This window comes from Sceloporus occidentalis, unplaced genomic scaffold (assembly GCF_023333645.1).
Source record: "Sceloporus occidentalis isolate IW3139 unplaced genomic scaffold, rSceOcc1.0.p SCAF_9, whole genome shotgun sequence".
Taxonomy (NCBI): domain Eukaryota; kingdom Metazoa; phylum Chordata; class Lepidosauria; order Squamata; family Phrynosomatidae; genus Sceloporus; species Sceloporus occidentalis.
In genome coordinates, this window is record NW_028316989.1 from 26,343,858 (window position 1) to 26,363,144 (window position 19,287).

At 50.9% G+C, this 19,287-nt stretch overlaps 1 protein-coding gene across 7 annotated transcripts in view; it reads left to right on the forward strand.

Annotated features, from left to right (window-relative positions):
* The window catches only part of CGNL1 (cingulin like 1), an 88,147-nt gene that overhangs the window by 30,201 nt on the left and 38,659 nt on the right, over window positions 1-19,287 (forward strand). For all 7 annotated transcript variants that reach the window (XM_089538049.1, XM_089538052.1, XM_089538053.1 and 4 more), the window contains exons 2-8: window positions 188-1,782; window positions 2,290-2,384; window positions 3,997-4,090; window positions 4,573-4,674; window positions 5,727-5,875; window positions 12,347-12,482; window positions 14,093-14,305. In XM_089538049.1, the coding sequence (XP_089394175.1) occupies window positions 199-1,782; window positions 2,290-2,384; window positions 3,997-4,090; window positions 4,573-4,674; window positions 5,727-5,875; window positions 12,347-12,482; window positions 14,093-14,305 (2,373 nt within the window). In that variant the 5' untranslated portion in view covers window positions 188-198. The remainder of the gene's footprint in view (window positions 1-187; window positions 1,783-2,289; window positions 2,385-3,996; window positions 4,091-4,572; window positions 4,675-5,726; window positions 5,876-12,346; window positions 12,483-14,092; window positions 14,306-19,287) is intronic.

Genomic DNA, 19,287 nt, shown 5'->3' on the forward strand with positions numbered 1-19,287 from the left:
TGTGCTGTTCTCATTTCCTTCTGTGCTAGTTAAACATCGTGTCAATCGCTGTCCGTAAAGGATGCATTCTGGATTTTGCAGCCTTGTTACCAGATTGTCTTGGTTAGACTTCACAGAACTTTTAAGTTTCTTCCAAAGAGTTCACATGAGAATGTAAATGGCTCTTTTCTTCTCTCTTGTCTTGCAGAGCATAAACCTATGCGAAGGATGGAGACATACTTTGGCAGCTTTAGGTCTGTGCAGCGGCAATATGACAATGGGGTCCACCTAAAGCTTGTGAACAACAAAGGCCCGGAGGCACAGAGCACAGCAAACGCAAAGCCTGGGTCCTATGGAGTCAGCATTCGAGTCCAAGGGATTGATGGCCATCCATACATTGTGCTCAACAATACAGAAAGGTGCCAGTCTGAAAACCACTTGGTGACTGAAAATAGCCATGAGGTTGCATCTCAGCCACTTCATAGACCAGTGCCAGACTCTGATTGTAGTCCTGAGAAGAAAACTGAGGAAAACAAACCCTTTTTGGGCAATACATCAATGAGCATGTTTAAAAGCACACTGAAGCAGGTCAGCATGGATGAGGGAGAAAACAGTAACTTGCATTTCAAAACTGGGATCCCCAAGTTTTCCAGCCTCTTGAACTTCCAGAGGCATCCAGAGCTCCTACAGCCCTATGATCCAAAAAAAAACATCTTGAATCTGGAAGGCTTTCAGTCTTCCTTGTCCAGTACATCTGGATCTCTTGAAGAGGAAGAGAAAACAGACATTAAGACTTGGAGCTCACTGCTGAAGGTGGCACCACTGGATAAAACTACCCTGCAGTTTGCAGAACTGGCAAAATTAAAACCAAAAACAGTGGATTTGACCATGCCAGCACCAGAGGAAGATCTGAGCAAGCAGGAAGGGGAATGCCCCACTGTTGTTGATGGCCTTAATGGCATGCCTGAGTCACTTTCGTCTGGTGGTGGATCTCCGTATGCTGTAAGCCCACCCACCTTCCAGGAATTGAAGAAATGTAGGCCTGACCTCCTTCCCTTCCGCAGGCAAGATTCAGCAGGATCTGTCTTGAATGGTTCACGACAGTCATCATCTTCATCGACTACTCCGACATCGGCAGCTTCCTTGTATAAGTTCTTCCTAGATGACCAGGAATATGCCATCTACGCTGACAATGTCAACCGGCATGAAAACAGAAGATACATCCCATTTTTGCCTGGGACCGGCCGTGATATTGACACTGGCTCCATTCCTGCTGTTGATCAGCTGATTGAAAAGTTTGACCGGAAAGTTGGTCCCCACAGAAGAAGCCGACTGGGAATGAGGAATAGGATCCACCCAGATGACCGCAAGCGGTCAAAGAGTGTTGACAGTGCCTTACCTTGTGGCCTTAAGGTGACTTCTGATGGATCAGAAGGATTTAGTAAAAGTGTGGATCCATCACCAGAGCTTATAGTACAACCTGCAAAAGTGTGCCTTCAGAAACCGTTGTCTCCAGGCCAGAAGGCCGCACCTACTGAGGAACAAGACACCCTTCGTTCGGTGGGGAAGCTCCAAGCCGCAGCAGCTGTGAGGGACTTCCCCAGCAGCCATTTTAATTCTTTACAGTATTGTAAGGAAGGTAAAAAAAACACTGATGAAAGCTTGGCTTTTAAGTCATCCACACTTCCAGTCCTGAAGAAGAAAGCTGAAAACAAACTGGTGACTTCTACACTCTTGCTCCAAAACCGTATCACAACACAGAAGATTTCTGTGAAAACATTTGGCCCAGCTTCAAATGCTCAGGTAACTTTGTAAGTGCATGATGTGTTTTGCAGCTCCAAATATCCAACTCTGGTAATAGGAATGAAATGGCAGTGAACCCATTGGATGCAAAATGGGGTGGAGGCTGAAAGAGAGCTTCAGTTGAACATTCTATCACCTGGTTGGGGGCAATTAGCACAGGATTATGGTGGCATATAATAGAGGAAATATTTTGGAAGGACCAGCGGTTTAAGACTTTAAGCAACCTGCAATTCTTAAAGTGACCTTTGAGGCCAAGGTAGTTGTCAGGAACCCATATTCTCTCCCAGGCTGCTTTCTTCAGTAGCCTGCTGGTGGCTTCTATATCAGAGCTGGGTAGTGCATCCGTGCCAAGTTTAAGTCCTGACTTTAAAGGAGCTATCCAAGTGCCAAACATCAACCTTAGTTATGGCCCAGAGGCAACCCAGGTTTGGGGTTTTTTGTGAGGGTTTTTTGGCAACAAAGTTCTCTTGCAAGGCATGTGATTAATGCTCCCTTTTGTATTTCCAGGTGACACCTGATTTGCTGAAGGGTCAACAGGAATTGGCGCAGCAAACCAATGAGGAAACTGCTAAGCAGATTCTCTACAACTATCTCAAGGAGGGGTTAGTGGGCTTGCATAAACATGGGGGCTTGGGGGAATGGTATTACTTCAGGAGTTGAAAATATGACTGTTTGGGACTGACAAGAGTGTCTCTATTGTAAATGTGTTTTCCCCTGGCTTCTAATTTCTAAAGCAGTTTTGAGCTATCCTTCTAGTGATAAAATTCTACTCTGGTCGTGTTGGTAATTGCTATGATGTCAGCTTCAACTTATGCTGACCATCTGAATGGAAGACCTCCCAAGACCATGGTCATCCACTGCCCTGCTCAGGTTTTGCAAATGCACCGCTGTGGCTTCCTCAACTGTCTATCCACCTGTAGTGTAGACTTCCTTCTTTTCCTACTGCCTTCTACCTTACCAAGCATTATTGTCTTGAAAAGCCATGTCTTCTCATAGTATTTCCAAAGTACAACAGCCTCAGTTTAGTCTTCTCATCTTCTAGGGAGAGGTCAGGTTTGGTTTGCTCTCAGACTGATTCATTTGTCCTTATGGTAGCCCACAGTATCCACAGAACTCTTTTCCAGCACCACATCTCAAATGAGTTGACTCACATCCTGCAACTTTCTTCACTGTCCAGCTTTCACAATCATAGAAATTGGAAATGCTATGGCATGACGAGCAAACCCTATTGCGTGAGGCCCAGAGACCATGAAGACATCTTTATACTTGAAGATCTTATCTAGTTCCATCATAGCTGTAATTCCAAATACAGTGCCCCCCCTTATGAGGGGGAACCGAAACGGATCCCCAGGGTAAGGGGAAATCCGTGTATGCTCACACCTCACTGGAAACAATAGGGCGTGTGCACATGGGGGGCCGCATGCCATTGCTTCTATCATCACATGGCTTCTGCGTAAGCTGGAAGTCGCATATGGTGTGCCCACATATGGCGCAGGCGCACTGTATTAGTCTTCTGATTTCTTGATTAGTCTCCATTCAATTGAGCTAAGGTAGAGTAAATCCTTATTTATTTCAACTTCTTTCTCATTCAATTTAAAACTGTGTAAATCAGCTGTTATTTTTGTTTTCCTAATGTTCAGCAGTAACCTTGCTTATCTTAAATTGTTGATGTTCTTTCCTCCAGTTTTCATGCCTCGTTCCTCCGAGTCTAATCCAGTTTTCCATGTGAAATGTTCTGCCTACAACTCAAACAGATAGGGTGATAAAATTCAGCCTTGCCTGACCCCTTTGCCAATGGGAAGTCATTTTGTTTCTTCATATTCTGTCTAGAGGTGGTCTCTGCTCATGACAACAGGATATGTATCAGGACAATAAAATGTTATTTTAGAGTGATCTATAGTTTTCCAAGTCTACATAATCAAAGGCTTTGCTATAATCTCTAAAGCACACACCGATGTTCTTCCTCTGGTCTTGACCTACCACCAAACGTTGGCAGATGTATCTCTTTCCAGAAGAAGACAATAAGCAACATAGTCAGTTGGCTTTACTGAATCAGACCCTTCATCCATCTAGCCCACTATAAAAATCAGCCCAATGTCATGTGGTGGTATGATGGTATATAATTCTCAGAGAGCTTTTGTTTTTCTGGTTTGAGTGTCCTCTAGGAGCATCCCAAATCATTCCCTTGCTGGCTGACATTTGTTCATGTTTCAGAAGTGGCGAGAATGACGATGCAACAAAGAGGAAGGTCAACTTGGTTTTTGAGAAGATCCAGACTCTGAAGTCCAGAGCAGCTGGGAGCACTCAGGTAACATATTTATTTATTTAAAATACACAAGGAGAAGTGCATTGTCTGACTGACTTTTTAAAAGAGCCATGATATTCTTGCAGAAGGACAGGTCATACCAGGCCTTCCAGAATTGGGAAATTGGCTTTGCATCGCTTCTGTGAATGAAGCAACATGTGTTTTACCAAGGAGACACGGCTGGCCCTCCCCAGGTGCACTGATATTAGAAGGACCCTCTGTCCTTGCTGAGAATGTGCTTCAAATGGATCCCATGTGCATTTAGTACCTCTCATCTCTCTCCTCTGCCTCGCATGCACACATAAAACTAAGTCCCTCATTTAGGCCTCTGGCCTTATTGTGAAGTGTTGGCTCGTGCCCAGAGTCAACAAGGAGTGCCTCCTGCTAGAATGTGCTCCCAACAAACTTTCGTTGTGCTGCTGCCCCTTACAAAAAAAGGGGCATATTGAGATGTTTAGAGCAAACCGAAGTTGTTTATCTTGCAGGCTTCTGATACTTCAGCTGAGGTCAAGGCCTTGGTGGAACAGAAGGAGCAGTTGGAGAAGGAGGTGTCTGAGCTAAGGAGGAAGCTGGATTTGGAAATCAGGGTAGGCTGTTTTTGTGCCCTCTCCCCAATTATTCAACTGGTGTTCAAAAGCAGCTGAAATGCTTCGTAGACCACCGTGGCTCACTCTGCTTACTACAAGAAGTGGGCAGATAACAAATCAACCATCAAGAGAGTGTTATTTCAGCCTTCAGAGCACTAATGTGATGTAATGGTTTGAGTACTGGCCTGGGGAGAACAGGTTCGAATCCACTGAAACCCCCTGGGTGACCTTGGGCAAGTCACACTTTCTCAACCTCAGAGGAAAGTAGCGTTGGTAAACATCCCCTAAATAAAGCTTGCTAAACAAATCTTGCCTATGAGAGGACTGCCATAAGTTGGTGTTCATTTGAAGGCACATAATAACACAAGTTTGGAATTCAGTGAAATCAGGGCCTTCTAGGGCAGCTTCAGTTAGTCATGCGCCGGTTCAGAGGAGGAGCCATTCTGGGAACTGCTGGTAGCCCAGGAAGAGAGAAGTGGATGGCAGGCAGAAAGTCCCACGTTCAATCCAATTAAAGGATCAAACAGCAACTTAGTTACCCTCCCCAGATGTAGAGATATTTGTCCCATCTGTCTATTTTTCCCTTGCCAGTGTTTCTGCCTATTTTTTGTTTGTTCAATGTTTTTAATGTTTTAAAGGTTTTAATATTATTACTGTTTAATTCTGTTTTAGTACTGGGAATGGGTGGTGGTGGTAGGTCTAGGGTTTGATTTTTTAACTCTATTGTAATTTGTTGTATTTTATTGTTGTAACCCGCCCGGATTCTTCGTGATTGGGCGGGCTAGAAATGAATCTATTATTATTATTATTATTATTATTAGAAGTTGCACATGGTGGAAAAACTGAGGGCCTTGCACCTTCTTGTGTTTGAGCTTCACTTAAGCTCTGCAAAGGGTGCTATTTCCAGAGGATGCCCCTTCAGTCAATGAGTGCTTGCCCCTCTGTCACCAAAATTCTGACTCCTTTTAAAACGGGTCTAGAGGTTCAAATTGCCTACCCTTTCTTTCTTTTTCCTTGTGTTTTTCTGAACAATCCTCATGTTCTGCTTTTAGAACCAGCAAAATATCTGTGATGAAAGAGATGCAACAAAAGTAGAATTGTGTGAGTTTCAACAGAAGCTGGAGGAAATCATGGAAGAAAAGGACACCTACCAAAGGCAGCTGGAAGACAGTGAGAAGGGCCTGAGGCAGAACCTAGAGGAGTGAGTTTCGTTATAGACAGGCTGCGCACATCTGGGCACATGTGTGGAACTGTTTTCCCTCAGAAAGTGGCTGGTATCCAGTAGAGCAGTTGGAGCAAGAGTTGTTATGATCCCTGTTGCCCAACAGCAAGAAATCAACAAAATATACTTAAAGTGTCATGATGGTTAATGACAACTTGGATGGCATTCAGAGGGGACTAGATGGATTTCTAGAATAGGATGGGGCCATCTGTGGCTGCTAGTCAAGGTGGCTGACTCTCTATAATGCCAGTAGTATGTTCCTTGGTATATTAATGGCTAGGGAATGTATGATGGGATGGTTTCCCAGCAGAGAGGGTGCCTGGCCTCCTGAATACTGGGTTATGTACCTCCCATTTGCTCCTGTAGGCAGGGACAAAAGAAGACCGGCCCCTATATAGGGAGGAACTCACCCTCCAGGGCCTCAGTCTTGTCCTGCCTACGCTCCTAGCAGGTCACAAATTCTCCTTCCAGCGAAGTTCGTTTTCCCCGCCGAAGCGGTACAGTTTGGATTACCTTTTTTCTGCTCCCTCTTCCCCTGCCTATCCCCCTCTTGGTGGTGGGCTATGGCGGAGGACCCTAGCGGCACGGGTGAAGGGACCCCCCCAACTCAGGGTCTTCCTGCCCAGGGGTTGCCGGTTCCCCAGGGAGAACCGGAGTCAGAGGTTGAGCCAGGGGTCCAGCCGGTGGAGGGTCCATCCCTCCGAGGAGCTGAACTTAACCCCCCCCCTCCGCCCGGGCCGCTCAGGTCCCCAAGGTGTTGAGGATGCCTCCACCCCGTTCAACCGAGGCCAGGTAAGCCCCCTCAGCGAGCTAAGGGACCTGGTGCGGGCCATGTTCGCCCGCGAGGCGGCGAGCCTTCTCGGGGTGGGGGAGTTCCCCGTAGGGAATCTGCTTGGGGGCTTGTCCGTCCCCGCGCCCCAGTTAGGGGCTAGCGGGGCCTCTGCAGCCCCCCCCCTCCGTCGAGCCCCTGCCGGCCAGGGGCCAAGGCGGAGCCTCCGCTGCTGCGGAGAGCACCCGCGCACGTGGGGACCCGGGAGTGGGTTCCCCCTCCTCCTTCCCCAGCAGCCTTTCCCCCACAGGCCTTGGGGGCCTCCAGGCCCTGGCGTCGGCGCTTGGAGCGGCCTGGGCGCCCCAGCCGCAGCCAGCGGCTTCATCCAGCGCCTCCCGGGCCGCGGCTCCGGCTGGCTCCGCGACTCCCTTGGCCCGCGGTGAGGGCGAAGCCATTCCCGCGGAGGGCGTGCGCCATCTTGGGGCGGGCCTTGGGGGCCGCCATCTTGGGTGCCCCGAAGCCAGCCTCCAACCCAGTCACGTGGGCGGCAGCCGCCATCTTGGCGAGGGCCTAGGGCGCCGCCATCTTGGGGAGGACCGTGGGCGCCGCCATCTTGGGGTAGACCAGGGGCGCCGCCATCTTGGGAGTTGCGCTGACCCCTTCCCTACCCTGCTAGATCAGGCTGATCTGGAGCTGGGTAAGCGGCCTAGGGAAGAAGACGAGGTTTCCCTTTCCGACTCCGAGGCTGATTCCAGACTCCTTCGCCCCCCCGAGAGGCGCGGTCGGCCGCGGCTTCACAGCCAGCGGACTGACCTGGTCTCCTCAGACCTAGAGGACGACCCCGACTCAGAGATCAGGGCTGACCTTGAAGAGGGTGAGCTATCAGGAGAGGAGGATGCCGGGGACCCGGATCCTCCAGCCGTTTCGGCCCGTCTCTTTAAGACAGAAGATTTTTCCAGGCTCCTAAAAAAGACTCTAAAGACCCTCGCCATTCCCCCTTCGGTCGAGAGCAGGGCCCCCCGGGAGTCTGAGTTACCCAGGGTGGGAGAGGGCCTCTTCCCGGTCCCTGCCCCCCCTATGGCCGAGATCCCTTGCCCTGCAAACCTCATGGAGGTAATTAGGGCTGAATGGGACAGGCCTGCGGCCTCGGGCCCCCTACCTAGCATACTAAAAAAGCTTTACAGTTTCCCTCCATCGGTGATGGAGAGACTCCAGGTCCCGGTGGTGGATGCCCCCGTGTCCGCCTTGGTTTCTTCCGCTGTGTTTTCTAGAGAGGGCGAGGACACCCTTAAGGTGCCTGAAGATAAGAAAGCCGAGGTTGCCCTCAAAAAGGCACACGAGGCCATGTCAGTGGCTATCAGAGCGGCGGCTGCAGCCTCCATTGTAGCTAGGGCCTCTCTCCAGTGGACGAGAGAGCTCCTCCAGGAGGTTCCCCCCCAACAGACCCACCTCAGGCAGGGCCTGAATAAGATAGCATTGGCTGTGGCCTACACATCCGATGGGACGTTGGACGCAGTCCAATACTGCGCCAGGGCCCAGGCGGCGGCGGTCTCCGTTCGCCGCCAGCTCTGGCTTAAAAACTGGAACGTCGATGCCAAATCCAAGAACAATCTGGCCTTCACTCCCTTCCTTGGGACTAAATTATTTGGCGAGTCTCTCGACCAGGTTCTGGTCGAGGATAAGGATAAGAAGAAGTCCCTGCCAGGTGGTCGCAAATCAGAGGCTAGGCCTAGGACTAGGTCCAAGAGGCAGTCCTTTCGTTCTTCCAGACCCTTCGCCTCCCCCTCCTCCCCCTCCTTCCAGTCCAGAGACTCTAGACCCTTCGGACAGCGATGGGGCGACTCTAAGTCCCAGCCCAGGCAGGCCCGCCAGCCTTTCCAACAGAGGGGCCAGCCCGGAGGTGGAAGAGGTTCAAAGAAACAACAACTGCCATGACGGGGCGCCCCCAGTGGGGGGCAGGCTGAGACACTTTGTCAAGGTTTGGGAACAATCCACAAGAGATCAGTGGGTCCTCAACACCCTAAGATCGGGATACCTCATAGAATTTCGCCACCCGCCCAGCGAGAAATTCGTCCCCTCTCCAAAGACAAACGATCCAGCCAAACACCGCCTCCTGCTGGACGCCATCAGGGACCTCCTTCGCCTCCAGGCCATCGAGGAGGTTCCAGTGTCTCAGTGGCACAGAGGCTGTTACTCCACTTTCTTTTTGGTACCAAAGAAGAACGGGACTTGGAGAACTATCTTAAACCTGAGACGGGTCAATTCGTTCATATCCTACAAGAGGTTCCGGATGGAGACCCTCAGATCTATCCTAGAGGCACTCCAGCCTGGAGACTTTCTTTCCTCCTTAGACTTGCGGGATGCCTACTTTCATATTCCCATCCATCCCGACCACAGGCGCTACCTGAGGTTCGCCTACGACGGCCGTCACTTCCTATACAGGGCATTGCCGTTCGGCCTATCATCGGCCCCGAGGGTGTTCACCAAGGTCTTGGTGGCTCTGGTGTCTCACTGGAGATCACACAAAGTCCACGTCTATCCATATCTAGACGATCTCCTGATCCGGTCCCCGTCGCTGCTCCAGGGTCGGGCGGATGTCCGACAGGTGTTTCGCTCCTTGGAACAACACGGCTTCCTGGTCAACGTGGAAAAGAGCTCCACAGAACCTTCTCGACAGATTCTCCACCTAGGGGCTCATCTCGACACACAGAGAGGCCTGATTTCCCTCACACCGGACAGAGTCCAGGCCATCTCCTCGGCAGTCTCCCAGGTCCTGAAACAACCCAGAGCCAGCATCAATCTTCTGGCCCGCCTACAGGGCCTCATGATAGCATCAAGGGACTGTGTTCCGTGGGCCAGGTTCCACTCCAGGCCCCTCCAGTGGTTCCTCCTACCGTTTCAGGAAGCTATAGCGTCGAGATCCCCCATCAGGGCGTTGGTGACGCCCCTGGTCCTCGACTCCCTGCGGTGGTGGACCTCACCGGCGATCCTCAAGGGCCGGCCGATCTGGTACCCAGAGAGGGTTCAGATCACGACCGACGCAAGCCTGAGGGGATGGGGGGCTCACTGCGGCCTACAGATGATTCAGGGGAGATGGTCGCCGGAAGAACGGACCATGCCCATCAATTGGCTAGAGCTGAGAGCTGTCAGGCTGGCCCTCCAGGCTTTTCGGCAGTCAGTTCTCGGCAAGCCAGTCCTCATAAGGACGGACAATGTCACCACCAAAGCTCATCTCAATCGCGAGGGCGGAACAAGATCGAAGGATCTGATGAGCGAATCCCGCCTTCTGTTTCAGTGGGCCGAGTCCAACCTCATGTCCATCGAGGCAGAACATCTGCGAGGAGAGCTCAACACAATCGCGGACTGGTTAAGCAGAACGGACGTCGACCAAGGCGAGTGGTCTCTCCACCCGGAGGTGTTTCGTCAGATAGCCCTTCGGTTAGGCCAACCGGAGATAGACATGTTCGCCTCCCCCGTGAACACAGAGCTACCCAGGTTTGTGTCCCGGTTCCTGACAGAGGGGGCCGAATCAGTCGACGCCCTCAATCTCCAGTGGCCCTCAACGCTGGTCTATGCCTTCCCACCACTTCCTCTGCTGACCAGGCTAGTGGCCAAGATCCGGAGGGACAACTCGGATGTCATCCTGGTGGCGCCGGCTTGGCCCAGACGGCCGTGGTTCTCCGAGATCCTGGACATGTCATCGGCCTCCATGGCTTTGCCTCACCGCCGAGATCTCCTGAGCCAGGGCCAGATTCTTCACCCCGACCCAGGTTGGTTGAACCTTCACGCCTGGAGGCTGAACGCGACATGCTCCGGCGGTGCGGCTATTCCGCCGAGGTCATAGACTCCATCCTATCATCCAGGCGCCCATCCACCAACCGCATCTACGAGGCCACCTTTAGGTCCTTCAAAAGGTGGTGCAAACTCAAGCGGATCAACTTCCTCGATTTCTCAGTTTCAGACTTGCTTCTTTTTCTCCACGACGGCATCAAAAAGGGTCTCAGGCCCAACACGGTCAGGAGACAGGTGGCAGCCATCACTTCGGTGTTGCCTCACGATAAGGCGTCGGCTATGTCGACTCACCCTCATGTTAAGAGGCTACTAAAGGGCATCTCCAACAAAGCTCCGCCCACTAGACACCGCTTCCCCACCTGGGACCTTCACACGGTCCTCAAGGCTCTGACGGTGGGGCCCTTTGAGCCTATTCGGGAGTCATCCCTTAAACACCTCACCCTTAAGGTGGTCTTCCTCATCGCCATCACCTCGGCGAGGCGGGTGTCTGAGCTCGGAGCGCTGTCGGTCCGCAGGGACCTGTGCATGTTTAGACCAGACTCTGTGTGCCTCCGGACTGACCCTACGTTCTTGCCGAAGGTTAACTCGACCTTTCACACCTCACAGGACATTCTGTTGCCCTCCTTTTGCCCCAATCCTCAAAGAGAATTGGAGAAGATCTGGCACACCCTGGATGTCCGCAGGGCGCTTAAGGTTTACATCAAGAGGACGGCGCCCTTTAGGTCTTCGGAATCATTGTGTCGTTCCGCCAGGGGTCCCGGGGTCGCAAGGTGTCGGTCTCCACGCTAAGCAGATGGATCAAGGCATGCATCACGGAGGCCTATAAGTCATTAGGCCTCGCCCCTCCTGAGGGACTGGTGGCCCACTCCACAAGAAGTGCGGCTACCTCGGCGGCTCTGTTCACTAATGCCTCGTTGGCTGAGATTTGCCGGGCCGCGACACGGAAGTCTCCCTCGACATTTATCAGACACTACAAGTTAGATCTGTTTCAGTCCGCCGAGGTGGCCTTCGGCAGGAGGGTCCTCCAGCAGGTAGTGGCTGAGGCCGCAGGATCCTCTTAGGCACCTCCCTCCCATCTTGAGAGGGCTTTGGTAAATCCCAGTATTCAGGAGGCCAGGCACCCTCTCTGCTGGGAAAAGGAACGTTGGGTACTTACCGTAAGACGTTCGTTTCCAGCATGAGAGGGTCCTGGCATCCTGCCCCTCCCTGGGTGCCACCCTGCGGCTCAGCTTGACCTGTTGAGGGACCTCCCTCGTTTTCTGTTCGCTGGTTTGTTGGTTATCTTTTTTGTTTGTTTGCCATACATTTTAGTCTCTTGAGATGACTTAGGTTATTCTCTTGTGTTATCTGATTTTACCAATTAAAGGTTAGTTCAGTGTGCTACTATTCGCTTGGCTTGTTATTGACTGAGGCCCTGGAGGGTGAGTTCCTCCCTATATAGGGGCCGGTCTTCTTTTGTCCCTGCCTACAGGAGCAAATGGGAGGTACATAACCCAGTATTCAGGATGCCAGGACCCTCTCATGCTGGAAACGAACGTCTTACGGTAAGTACCCAACATTCCTTTCTAGTTCACTCATATCCTCCTTGAGGGCATCTCCTTGGAGCAACTGCTTGGCAACTCTAGGGACAGAGTGCTGGATGGGAAAGAACTTTGGTCTGATCCATCTTTAGGACTGTTTTATGCTAGCATCCACAAAGCATGTAGCAGAACACCAAAAACGAGTAGGAACCTCTATGGTCATATTCCAGTCTTTGTTAACTGAAAGTTGGGGCTCCCTTTGCCTCCCCTTCTTTGCTCAGAGGTTGGAACATTTTCTGAGGAATGAAGCTGATAAATGGAACTATGAATGAAATACCTTTAAAAGTATCATTTTCCTTCCCTTTCAAGGCTTTTTCAAGTTAAAATGGAGAGAGAACAGCACCAAACAGAAATCCGGGACTTGCAGGACCAGCTTTCTGAAATGCATGATGAGCTAGATTGTGCAAAGCACGTCGAAGAGGGTGAGAGGGAGCTTCTCATCGAGGTGAGCTGTGATGGCGCTCTCCCAGGATCAGGTTCTGGGAACACTAGTAGGGGACATCAAGCCAGGGTTCTTCGAAGCAGAAGGGGTGGGAACAAGCAGAGGTCCCAAAATAGTATGAAAGAGAGCTTTCAAGAATGTCTTTAGTTTCATGGGTCATTAGACAACTCAACATTTATAATCTTGGGTGAAGCCAAATATCTTTTGAAATATTCCTCTCTTTAAGGCAGAAGAACCCACAGGACCCAGTTCAAGGCTCTGTATTTGTGACAAGGAAACTCTCTTGTAGTTTAGGAAAGTTGTACTTCCAAGAAACGTACTGCAGGAGAGACATTCTGCAGTAGATTTTATGGATGGCGCTGATGAATCCTTCTCCCCATGTTAAGATCCTCCCTCTGGGCAGCTTTTTACACTCTGTGTTATTCTCTGAGGATGGATCAAAAAGCATTTGATGGGGCTGTCTTTCCGGAGCTGAACAGGCCTGAGATTGGTTGACATATCTGTTTGGGAGATAATCTAGGATGCTATTCTGGCAGAAGGAAATGCCTTGTCAACATGAAACATAATGTGTTTCCTTATGTAAGCTTGCATTTCAGGACTTTTCTGGTGTTTTGATGTGAAAGGCCTGAAGCAGGTCAGGAGTGAATATTAACCTGTTCCTGAGGCAATGTGGCAAGCTTTCTGTTTGATAGGAGATGATGACAGGAGTTTGTTCTGACTTTTAAATGAACAAATGTCACTATGAATACTTAACTCCCGCCACTTCCTCGGGGGAGTTTACTTGATTGATTTCCTGTCCATAGGGAAAAATGATAAATGGGTCCAGTATCTTTTTATTCTGTATGGAAAAACGTAACAGGGGCGATTTTGGACTGGGGAAACAAGTCATGGAAAACTGTGTATGCTCCCTTCATCTCATGCCACTGCTTCAGACAGTTTGGAACCCCTTGAATCTTGATTGAAGTCAAAAAGAAGTGAGGGGGTTGTTTTGGATGTAATGGACCTGAGGACATCCAAGGGCTTGAAGCAGGAATCCCAGGGCCCCTGTATTAATTTCCAGCCTGAAACTTCAGAATACCTACCAGTCCCAAGGATGGAAGCTCCAATTAGTGCCTGATTTTTTTGAGGTCCACTCAGTCTCAGGATGAGTTTGGGAAAGTTTTCCATTTTCTTTCTTTCTTTCTACTCATTACAGTTCTGGGAGTTGTAGTCCAAACAAGGGTGTTTTTAAGTTCTGGTTCCAGGTTGCTCACTGAGATCAGCCTCAACCGTGGAGTCCCTGATGTTCAACACAGCCCTGAGGACCTTGGAACTGGACTTCTGTTAACGGTGGCTGTGAGCTACCTCTTGGTGTGACTATTACTGTTGGCCTGCCCTATCCATGGATTCCTCATCCATGGATTCCAGCATCCATGGCTTGAAAATATTCTAAAAAACAAAAAATGATTTTGCCATTTTACTACACCATTGTATATAATCAGACTTCGGTATCTATTGATTTAGGTATCCATAGGGAGTCCTGGAACCAAACTCCAGTAGATGCCAAGGGCTCACTGCATTTTTAAGGCGCACCAGGTGAACATTATGATTTTTCTCTTTAAAAAAATATTCAGGAGCTGATGCAGCTGAAGCAGGATCTCCAAGCCATCCTGATGGCCAAAGACCAGCAGGAGGAAGTTCTGAGGAAGCGAGAACGTGAACTGACTGCCTTGAAAGGAGCTTTGAAGGAAGAAGTGTCCACCCATGACCAAGAGATGGACCAGCTCAAGGAACAGCATGACCAGGAGCTTGAGGCGTTAAGAAAGAACCTGGAGGAAGCCACAGAGGTGAGAAGTCCAAATTTGCTGTCCTAATGGCAGGATAAGCAGACATCCTCACAGTCTACCACACCAGTGGTCTGCTGAATCTTCAGGGTTGCTTTTCTTTCCCCTGGTCTTTATCTTCAACTATCCTCTTTAGTATGCACCACTCTTCATGTCACTGGTCAGCAGCTCTTCTGCTCATGGTCTTGGTTGAGGGTGGAGACCCGTGTCTTTACTCAACAGTATCTATGGAAGGGCAGCCTGCATTGGTCTTGTGATGCATCCTTTGCTGCTAAACATGTCCTATCAGTGTACTTCTGCTCTCTCCAGATCTATTAGGTTACCGCAGTTCTGCATGACACCATTGATCTTCAAGACTTATTTGGCTACCTGAGCTCTATTGATTGGCTTGGATTTTTGAGAATAAGCAGGGCCAGCCCGAAACATTTTGCTACCTGAAAGCAGAGCAGCAGAGGTTCCTTATATATATGTCCCACCTTTCCCCCCCCCCCCCCCTGCCCTCAGACTCAAGGCAGTTTTCAAAAATCAAGTAAGATACATATAAAAGATCACATAAAAAGGTTAAGGTATAACTAAACCATCAGTAGAATTAAAAGCGATTTAAAAACACATACATTAAAAAGCAAGAAATGTGAACAACATTCCACATTATTAAAAGTTTCCCCCCCATAAACAGTCAATTTCTCAAAGGTCTATTTGAACAGAAAGGTCATTACCTGCTGACAGAGGGACAATAAGGAAGTGGACAGTCCAGATTCCTTAGGAAGGCAGTTCCAGGATCTGGGTCTAATGCCTAAAGCCAGCCAAGAGATCTGAAACATAACAAAGGTAATAGCCAAGCAACCACTGTGCTATAAATGTCCATATACCTACCTGGTACATATCCAGCACTGGCTCAGTATGCCACCGTCCAACCATAGAAATTTGCTCCCCACCTTGTCCTGCTTCCTCTGTGTGTCCAAATTTAATTATCTTGCTACTAAGGGGAGTTTGTTTGTGTACGTCTAGGTGTGTATATGTCTCAGGCAACTTGCTGAGAGTGTTCGTCTGGCAGGCCTTCGCCTGGATGATTCTCCCCCAGTCTTAGTGTTGAACCCTGGACGAGTGCTTTTGCATCCTACTGAGCAGCCTGACCTGAAATTAAAATGTTTGGTTGTGGCAGGTGGGGGGGAAAGACAGGTTGCTTACCTGTAACAGTATTTCTTCGAGTGGTCATCTGCGAATACATACAAATGGGTTTCACTGCGCCTGCGCAGTGCTGCTCGGAACTTACTGGAATCACTGGGCAAAGTTTACTTTGCAACATATAGAAACTTTTTGGCGGTAACTCCGCCCACCCGTTATAAGGCCCCTGCCTTCCCGCTCTTTTCCCCAGTTCCGCAATTTTTCTGCCAAGCAGGCGATGGAAAAAGCCAATAAGAGCAGGACACTGAGGGGATGGACGGGTGGGATTTGTATGTATTCGCAGATGACCACTCAAAGAAATACTGTTACAGGTAAGCAACCTGTCCTTCTTCTTCATGGTCTCTGCGAATCATACAAATGGGTTTAGACTGACAAGCTTAGGTAAGCGGCGGAGGGAGTGTCCTGAAACCAAAGCTATGGTAAACCAAGGGTATATTACTGCAACAATAAACACCTTGAACCATAAAGAGAGTCAGTCTTTTTGTTCATGCACAAACCAAACATAGCAATAACATTGCCAAACCTGAGAAGGGAACAAAAGGTCGTGCAAGACCAGTCCCACTGAAATTGTGCAAACCAACATTCAACAGAATGTAAAAACGGTGGCATTATGTACATAAATGCTGAAACACAAACCCTCAGTAGTGCAATCAATGCAACCCTGAAACCAACACAGCCCTCCCGAAAGCTGCGTCTCGGATGGCTCTGGTGTCCAGCCTATAGTGCTTTATAAAAGTCAATGGCTGGGACCAGACAGCAGCCTTACAGACATCCTCCAAGGGAATCCCTGACAGGAATGCAGAGGATGCTGACATTGCCCTTGTAGAATGGGACCGAACCCTGCCAGGGAAAGGTTTGCCCAACAGTTCATAGCAGAGGTGGATGATACCGGCCACCCATTTGGAAAACCTCTGCGCAGACACGGGCAACCCCTTCTTCGGTTCCGAGTAGCATTGGAAAAGTCTCTCGGACCGACTGGAGGCAGCAGTTCTGTCCAGGTAAAACGCCAGCGCTCTCCTGACATCAAGAGAGTGCAGGCTTCGCTCCGCATCCGAAGTCGGATTGGAAGCGAGGGTAGGCAACACAATTTCCTGGCACATGTGGAAAGCAGACACAACCTTAGGCAAGAAAGTAATGTCTGTCCGAAGGACCACCTTGTCCTTGTGAAACCTCAGGAAGGGCTGGTCCCTTCGCAAGGCACAAAGTTAGCCCGCACGGCGGGCAGAGATGATGGCCACAAGAAAAGCGGTTTTCCAAGTCAAAAGTCTCAAGTCCGCTGTGGCCATCGGTTCAAAAGGCTTGGATTGGAGTGCAGACAGTACTGCCTCCAGGCTCCAAGCCGGCGCTGGTACCAACACAGGAGGATACAAATTGGCACTTCCCTTAAGGAACCCCTTCACAAAGGGATCCCTGAAAAAGGAAGCCCTCCCCCCGAATTGGTACTTGGCACAAATGGCAGACAAATAGCACTTGATGGATGCGAGGCACAACCCCTCATCCAAAAGCGCCATCAAAAACTCCAGCACTACTGGAGTGGACACCTGAGCAGGAGACAGGCCCTTCTGATCAAGAAAGAGGGTAAACCTCCACCATTTCAGGGTGTAGGACCGCTGGGTGGAAGGTTTCCTTGCAGCCAGGATCAGCGTCCTCACCGCCTCCGGCAGGGCGGTTAGGGCTGTATCCTCCAGGCCACCAGCGGTAGGCTCTCGATGTCCGGATGGAGAATCCGTCCGTCCTGGATCGACAGCAGGTCGGGGCGGGGATCGAGGCGGAGGAAACATGTCTTGGAGAGGTGGAGAAGGGATGCGAACCAAGGCTGTCTCGGCCACCACGGGGTGATTAGGATCGCATGCGAACGGTCCGTTGTCATCTTGGACACCACCCTGATGATGAGAGGGAACGGAGGGAAGGCGTAGAGGAGCTCTCCCATCCAAAGGAAGGCGAACGCATCTCTGAGGGATCCGTCCATTTGCTTCCTGGAGCAGAACTGGGGACAGTGGCTGTTCCATCTGGTCGCGAAGGTTCCCCACCGGTCGAAGAGGTCGCTGACCGTCTCGGGATGGAGCCTCCATTCGTGGCACACCGACGGAGATCTGCTGAGGCGATCTGCCAGCTCGTTGTCTTCTCCGGGAAGATGAATCGCCTGGAGGAGGACCTGTCTCTGGATGCACCAGTCCCAGATGCGGAGAGTGAGGTCGAGCAGGGTCCTGGACCTGGTGCCTCCTTGTTTGTTGATGTAGTACATCACGGTGGTGTTGTCCGTCCTCAGGAGGACCACCTTGCCTGCGACAGCAGATTGGAATGCCCTCAGTGCCTTTTCCACTGCCAGCATCTCCAGAGTGTTGATGTGGAGAAGCTTGTCTTGGGCAGACCACTTGTCCTTGACGACCAGGTCGAGCAGGTGGGCGCCCCATCCCTCCAGGGAAGCATCTGTTGTCAGAGTCAGTTGGGGCTGAGGCTGATGGAAGGGCATCCCGGTGCACACGTTGCGGCAGTCCAACCACCATCCCAGGGAAGCAGCTACAGGTCTCGGTAGCGTGAGCCACTTGGACGGAGGGTCCTCCATCGGGGAGAAGACCGAGAGGAACCAGGACTGCAGAGGTCGAAGGCGAAGTCTTGACCATGGCGTGACAAACGTTGTTGATGCCATGTGGCCCCGGGCGACTTGGACATCTCTGGCCCTCACCCTTCTGTGGGAGATGCAAGGCCTGAGCGATGTCGTCAGTGCCTGGAAACGGTCTGGAGGGAGAAAGGCGGAGCATCTTTCGGAGTCGAGGATAGCCCCGATGAACTTGACCTGTCTGGTCGGTGAGAAGTGGGACTTTTCCCGATTGATGACCAGACCAAGGGAGTCCAAGAGGTGCAAGGCAAATGAGACTGCCTCCTGCAGTTCTCGCTGGGATTCGGCGGCAAACAGCCAGTCGTCCAGGTATGGGAAGACCATGAAGCCCTTCTGATGAAGGTATGCCACCACCGGTGCCATGCACTTCGTGAAAACTATCGGTGCTGTGGCCAAGCCGAAAGGAAGCATGTTGTAGTGGTACGAGGTGGAGCCGACGGCGAAGGCGAGGAATCTCCGGTGGGAGTCCCGGATCCCGATGTGGAAGTAGGCGTCCTTCAGGTCGACGGTTGTGAACCACAGGCCCTAGTGGAGCAGAGGCAGAATGGAAGCCAAGGTTACCATTCGAAAGCGACGGTATTCAAGGAACAAGTTCAATTGTCTCAAGTCCAGGATGGGCCTGATGCCACCATCTGCCTTTGGTACTGTGAAGTACCTAGAGAAAAAGGCCCTGGAGCATTGTTCGGGTGGTAAAGGGGAGATTGCCCCCTTGTCCAGCAAAGTGCGCACTTCGTCGAGAAGGGTGTCCGAGGGGAGAGTGGACATGAAGGCTCCGGTTGGAGGGAGCTCTTGGAACTCGAGGGCATATCCCCTACAGACGATGTTGAGAACCCACGAGTCTGATGTTATTGAGGCCCAGGTGTTAACAAAGGGCCTCAAAATGTCCAAAAAGAAGAGGGTCGAAGGAGAGACGAAGCGCGCTGCGTCCCTTCAGGCTCTTTTCTTCCCCTGGTCGGTATCCTGCCGGCGGGACTTGCGGTACCGAGGCGGGAAATTGCGACGGCCAGAGGAGGAGGAAGACTGGGAAGGGTAGCGGCGTCTCTGGGGGCCCTGCTGCTGAGACTGCCGATCCTGGGGGAAGGTCCCCTGCGACTGACCTTGTGGCTGCCACGGGCGCTGTCGCTTCCAGAAGGGCGAGACGGATGCGGAGGACATCCCATGCTTCTTCGCCGCCACCTTC